General features: G+C 43.5%; 1 protein-coding gene across 1 annotated transcript in view; it reads right to left on the reverse strand.

The window, feature by feature from the left end:
* The window catches only part of Sepsecs (Sep (O-phosphoserine) tRNA:Sec (selenocysteine) tRNA synthase), a 28673-nt gene extending 25962 nt beyond the window's left edge, over positions 1 to 2711 (reverse strand). Inside the window, exons 1-2 of the mRNA XM_028865906.2 lie at positions 2549 to 2711; positions 1855 to 2009 (exon numbers count right to left, since the gene is read on the reverse strand). Of these exons, the coding sequence (XP_028721739.1) occupies positions 1855 to 2009; positions 2549 to 2662 (269 nt within the window). The 5' untranslated portion in view covers positions 2663 to 2711. The remainder of the gene's footprint in view (positions 1 to 1854; positions 2010 to 2548) is intronic.
* Between the last annotated feature and the right edge of the window lie 4443 nt (positions 2712 to 7154).

A 7154-nucleotide genomic window follows, 5' to 3' on the forward strand; every position in this document is an offset into this window, starting at 1 on the left:
CCTACTTTTTTAAAAATTATGTTTCTTGAAAATGAGTATACAAATCCACTTGTCTCCGATGGCCCTATTCACTTACGGATGCCTCTGAATGCTCTCTTAATAAAAATGATCCTTCTGTAAACTCCATCTCTTCCTCCCCCTAGACCAGAAACTGTGGATAAGGAGAGTATCAGAGAACTAGTCCTGACTTCCTCACAAGCACACGGTATGTATAAGCCTTCTACATGTATTATATATGAACCATGTTACCAGGGCACTGTTAGACAGGAAACCTACATCCATACTCTTTATCATCAGTTCATTCTGCAAATGCTCTTATTAAAATAAAATTTTAGTACGCCTCAAAAACTGCACCTTGATTTAAAAATCAAGAAGGTTTTTTAGGAGTTCACATTTCTCACAGAAAGGTAGAAGATGAAAATAAGCATTCATATCTAAAAGCACATCAATAATTAAATCATTTTTGCCAGGCAGTGGTGGCTCATGCCTTTAATCCTAGCACTTAGGACACAGAAGCAGGTCTTGAAGAAATAAATAAATAAATAAATAAACCACTTTCAAAATGGATTTTTAAAAAAAGCTTTCAAAACCAATGCAAATAATGTAATCATCTAATAACCCTGTTCCTCCATCTATTGCAACAAAACGAAGCACTTATAAAATGGGATTCAGCCAGCGGCAGTGGCGCACGCCTTTGATCCCAGCACTTGGGAGGCAGAGCCAGGCAGATCTCTGTGAGTTCAAGGCCAGCCTGGTCTACAGACCAAGATCGAGGACAGGCACCAAAACTACACAGAGAAGCCCTGTCTCGAAAAACCCCAAAAAAAAAATAAAATAAAATGGGATTCAGATGCTGATAAAGCATGCTTTCAAGTTCATTCTTCTCCAATAAAATCTGCAATTTCAAAAGGAAATATGGCTGGGTGTGGTAGCACACGTCTTTAATCCTGCCATTCAGGAGGAAGGGACAGGTGAATATCTATAAATCCCAGGCCAGCATGATCTACATAGTGAGTTCCAGGATGGCACAGTTACACAGTGAGACTCTGTCCTAAAAACTAGAAAAAGAAGAAAGAAAGATAACTATGATGTATGTCAACTGAAATTTAAAAAAAAAAAAAAAAAAGCCACACCCACATTAAACATTCTACAAGGCTGTCTGAACTTCTATCATTGTGGTAAGTTGGCAAGTTGCAGGTCCAGAACCAAAATATCTTTCCTGTGTGTGACTTACCTCCATGACTACTAGGTAAATCCTTCTGGAAAGGACAGAGACCCTGGAATGGACTTCACCTACCCAAAGGCTACCAAGGCTTACGACAGGATTTCCTTGCTTTGCTGTAACAGGCCTATCTCCATATTTCTACTCGTGTATTTTAAAAGGGTCTATGATTTTCTGTTCTGTGACCATTTTAGTATAAACATTTTATGAAACTGTTACATCAGAACATGACATTTGGTGTCACTTGTCACATACATATAACTAGAGGTACTCTTACTCCTTTTGAAGTCAACTGTGTTTTTTGTATTGACAACATTAAGCTTTTAGAACCAGATAGATTTACTTGGTTAAACATTATCAAGACACAGAGCTGCTGATCATGAAGTGTCTAAAGGGGAAACCACCACATATTAGAACTTCAACTCTGTCACGAAAAGCACCTGCTCAGAGTGTTCCCATCTCCCAGCTCCACTTGGTTTCCAACCCATTTGAAAAGGAAAGAAATTATTTGAGAGTGGAAACTTTAAAATTCAGTAGGAATACCATCACCGTTATCTTAAGCTCCTCCCACTCCACCTGAGGGGGGAGAGGGGGAAGCCCAAATGTTTTCAGAACTAATTTAAGGAACATACCTGTAATGGCGACGAGCAACCAAAGCAGAGGCCACTCTCCCTTCCCTTTCTCCCACACCACAATTACCCAAGAAATTGTTGCTATCCATGATTGCAAGCTCGTGCAGAAAGAGTTCAAGCGTGCTGTCATCCCAGCCATCCTCTGGACACTTGCCCTTAAAAATAAAATAGTAGTGATACTTGATATTCAGAAAAAAAAAATGATCGTTCCCTAAAACCCCCACGCCAACGTGCTTGAATTTTTCAAATGTGTTTTGTGTTATGCCCCTTGGTTCCTCAAATCAGAAATAAACTCAGCAATTATGGAGACACTGCCCACTGACCCAATGTTCGTACGTTCGTATGCTACTTGACTACAAAGTAGAGATTCCGAATAGATGTAATACAGACACTTAAGCCTGCTAGGATTCTTAAATCTCCGTGAAGTTAGGGTGACCGGAAAAAGCAAAGCCCTCGAGGCGGAGTTGTCAAACTTGGGGGGCACTCAAGTTCAGGGCTGCTGTCAGGAGCGAGGCCAGCCTGAGGGCTCGGGCGGGAAGCTGCCTTTGGGAGCTGCTGTGCCCGCCACACGCGTTCCCCGGGTGGCCCAGGCTGGCCGAAGACCTGGACTTCGGCCGCTCCGCGCACCCCGAGGAGCGCGCTGCCCCTCCCCTCCCCGAAGACGCAGAACCCGGGCACCGAGGCCGGGGAGTACCTGCTCCAGAAGCAGCTGGATGAGGTGCTCGTGCGCACGCCGAGCCTCGCAGCCCTGCCTCACGTAGGCCGCCGAAACTCGCCGCTCGCCCGCCGCGAAGCTCTCGGGGTTCATGACGACGCCCGCAAGCCAAACACACGCCGGGACCCAGGATGCAGCGCGCCGCCTGGACGGTACGGGGCGGCCGTGGACCCAAAACACCCCAGGCCGCCGGCTTCCGCTTCCGCGCATGCGCAGAGCCGGCGGCCCGTACTCTTCTCCCACACACGCCCCCCCGCCCCCCCCCCACACACACACACCTCACACTTATCACACACACACCACCACCACCATCGCCTGGGAAGAGGGTAGAGGCCTTGAGCTTTCCTAAGGGAGTTGGCAAGTTTAGCAGGTTTCAGACGCGGGGGGAAGAGGCGTTAACTTGGGCTAGGTAAACCCTCTTATAGCAGCAGGAACTCCCGGACTTCCAGGAGAAAGCTGAGAAAGCGGAAGTGCCATTGTGTGGGCTTCTCCCGAAATGAAGATTTCTGATCTGCTCCAGGCATGTTGTCTCAGTCTTCCCCAGACGGCGTCAGATTCCAGAACCTTACATCCATACCTTGATGTGTTTCAACATGTACAGCTGCCCAACAACCTTAGGAAATGATAGAGCCCTACTCCTGTGGGATTTATCTCGTGATACTGTTTTCATTTCAAGTTATGCAGTAACTGAGTCCATCACCCTCTATTGGAAGAGGAGCCTAAGGAGTGTCTTACCTGAGTCCTGGAGCTTTCTGGACTTCATTTAGATGTACAGAATTCCTTTGAGAACCTTGTACTAATATTTCATGTTCATGAATAGTGTCTCTTTAGAATGTAGTACTCTACCCAATGGAAGAATTCACCCATGGTCGAACATATGTACTTGCATGTCAGCAAGAGAGCAAACACGGCCTGCAAGTTCTACAGGACGATGAGACGTTTGAGGGGAGAAAAGTTCCTCATCTCTGTTGGAACCCACAACCAAAATGGACGAGAAGCTGAGGGATTCTGTGATGCACTCCTACTTTTTAGGTTGGTAGCCAAAGAAAAATAAAGGCTCATATGAAAAGAAAGGATATGTGGAAAATAACGACAATGTTCTGAGAGATCACTGTGCCAAGCTAGAATTCTTATCCATTAATCCTTGACCATATAAAGGTCACAGCTCTTCTGCCATTCAAAGACTCCATTGTACAAGACCAGTGTTTCGTTCCTTGCCTTTGAAAAGAAAGAGTGGAGGAAATGTGGTTGGACCTTTTACTGCGTTAATCTCTGGGCCTCCCAGGACAGTGGCTTGGGGCTATCAGATATCTTCAAAGGATATCACATGTCTCTATGAAGCCACTCATAGACAAGCTGGTTACTCTCCCAAGTCAACATTAGCTGTGAAGCTTTACAAATATCACTGCGGTTAACTGAGAATCATGTGTAACCTGCCTACAACATAGTCTAGGAAAAATCTAAATAGTGGACTGAGCCATGACCTTTTCACCAGTTTTAGATTTATTTTTTAAATACCTTTTAGCTATTGTATGTATGTCTGTTTTCAGTATGGTCTACACTATTTCCTTGCCAAAAGCTACAGCCTTTGCGGTCACTGAAAGTTATCTGATTTTGTTTTAACTTGGGTCAAGAGAGAGAGAGAGAGAGAGAGAGAGAGAGAGAGAGAGAGAGAGGAGAGAAGAAGGAGGAGGAGGAGAAGAAGAAGAAAGGAGAGGGGAGGAGAGAAGAGAAGAGAAGAAGAAAAGGAAAGAAAATAAAATCCTGCTGGATGGTGGTGGTACACACCTTTAATCCCAGCACTCAGGAGGGCAGTGGCAGGCAGATACCTATGAGTTTGAGACCAGCCTGATCTACAGAGTGAGTTTCAGGACAGCCAGGGCTACACACAGAGAAACCTTGTCTTATAAAAAAACAAAACAAGGGTTGGGGATTTAGCTCAGTGGTAGAGTGCTTGCCTAGCAAGTGCAAGGCCCTGGGTTCGATCCTCAGCTTAAAAAAAAAATCTAAATAGTGACCAAGGCACATACCTATGCAACTACTACTGTAAGGCATTACTCCTTACTCAATTGCAATTCTGAAGAATGTATAATCTTTACTGAAAACTACACTGCCCTTGTAATTCTTTTTGATGAGTTGAAAGGACCAATAACATCCTCACATTTAAATTAGCAAAACTTTAAGACATCCTTAAGCTTCCTTGGCCAAAAGTGTTTCCACTCCCACAAATCTGTATGACTGTGTACTCCATTACTCTAGGGATACATAGGTTTTTTTTCTATAAATCATTAGCTGGAGGGCCCATGAATTAGAAATTTCACCTCTAGTAATAGAATCTGCCCTACCACACATAGATATAACAAAATATGGCACAGGATCCATGTTCAATACCTAGACCTAGCCTAGTACTATCCTAGTAGTCCCACAGCATCTTCCCAAGCAGCCTCTTCATTGTGATCTCAACAAGAAACGTTCATCTCTTGGAAGAGACAGAAGAGACTCTTCTTGGCCCTCGCTGGAAGGAATCTTCTTCGGTACAGTTAACATCAAACACAACCGTGAAATTCCAGAGAGTCAGTCTTTGGGCTCACATTTCACAACTAGAGAAGCAATGTGGAGCAGCCAGTACAGAAGTCAGCAGAAAGGTTTCTCAAAAACTTCAAAATAGAGGCTGGGCCAAGGAGCACAGGTCTTTGATTCCCAGCACTTGAAGGCAGAGAGATGCAGATCTCTGTGAGTTCAAAGCTATCCTGGTCCTGTGTAGTAAATTCCAGATAGCCAGGGCTATGTGGTGAAATCCTATCTCCAAAAACAAAACAAAAAAAAAAAAAAAAGCGGGGTTGGGGATTTAGCTCAGTGGTAGAGTGCTTGCCTAACAAGCACAAGGCCCTGGGTTCGATCCTCAGCTAAAAAAAAAAAAAAAAAGCTTACAAAGTGGTACTATAGACCTGCCACAAAGATACCTGCACATCCACATTTATAGCTGCACTAGTCATAATATTTAAGAAATTAAAAACCAGTTTATGCCTGGCAGTGGTGGAGCACGCCTTTAATCCCAGCACTCTGGAGGCAGAGCCAGGTGGATCCCTGTGAGTTCAAGGCCAGCCTGGTCTACAGAGCAAGATCCAGGACAGGCACCAAAACTACACAGAGAAGCCCTGTCTCAAAAAACCAAAAGAAAAAAAAAACAGTTTATATATATGTCCATCAAGAAATGAATGGAAAAAAATAATGGAGCATATATAACTAGTAGAATTTTATTCAGGCATGAAGAAAAGCTAAATCATAACATTTTCATGAAGATGGACAGAATTGAAAACTAATATTCAGGAAAAAAAGCCAGATTCAGAATGACAAATATGGCATGTTTTCTCTCATATTTAGATCATAGATTTTAACTTTATATATATATTATAGAGGGGGTAGATATGGAACAAAGAAAGGGATTATGAAAAAGAAATCTTAAGAGGGGAGGTGTTTATGGGGAGACTACTAGAGAAGACCACTCAGATACAGTGTATAGCCAATTGAAAGTCTTTATTCCAATTGGCTGGGATTACACTCAGGTATATGGGACCCAAGTGCATAGAGCAGACAGCTTTTAAAGGCAAAAACCACATTGTGTTATTTTGGTGGGCAGCTGCAGTGGGAGGTTTTGTGCAAGCAAGCAGTTAGCTGGAGGGGGAGGTTTTGCACAAGCAGGCAGTTTAACAGAAGTCAAGATGAATTAGCTGGGGCATCTTGGCCTCAAGTACCTAGAATAGACTCGGGTAATTTTCCATAGGATTTCCCATCAAGGAAACCAAATTCTAGTCAAAATGGCCTCAGCAAGAATAGGAGATGGAGAAACCTCTACACTCTTGCCCTGTCACGGAGGTATAAAGAGGGTAGCAGAACGCATGCAATATGAAGCAAACAAGGCTTTTTGGGGAAGGTAAGGAACACTGAGAGAGAAAGGATGGAGGAAAGGAGAGAGAAAGGGGGTTCAAGAGCAAAGTATGTGTGGAAATACCAGAATGAAACCCACTTCTCTGTGTACTCACATGTTTTTTTTTTTTTAACTTATAAAAGAAAGCAGATCAGAACTGAGTCAGAATGAAAAGTTAACCCGACAAGATACTTCAAACAGGATTTTAAAGAGATCTTTCGGAAACAGCCCATCTTCTAAAGTGATAGGCTACACAGGACCTTCAGAACAAGCCAATGACCTCAGAGTACATGGCTCCTTTCCAGGCATTAAACCAAGGTCCCCATCTGCTTGTTTTAGCTATAAGATCTGCTCACTTCCTTCTCATTTTAGACAGGCCCTGGCTTTTAGCCTCTTTTCTTTTTGTTCTTGTGTTGGTGTAGGCCAGGACACAGTTATTCTGATGCCATTCACTTCCCTCACTCACAGTGAATGCTACATGGACCATCTATCACTAGCCCCAGTGATTAAAACACCCAGGCAATTCCAACCTCATTAAACAAGACCAGAGGGAATCTCAACCACTGGGGCTCCTGTTTGCAATTTACATGAACAAGTGATCATAAATGATTCAGCATATCACTTTACTTGTGTCCATCCCTCCCTGAAAAGAAAAGA

Source organism: Peromyscus leucopus, chromosome 10 (assembly GCF_004664715.2).
Source record: "Peromyscus leucopus breed LL Stock chromosome 10, UCI_PerLeu_2.1, whole genome shotgun sequence".
Lineage (NCBI taxonomy): Eukaryota > Metazoa > Chordata > Mammalia > Rodentia > Cricetidae > Peromyscus > Peromyscus leucopus.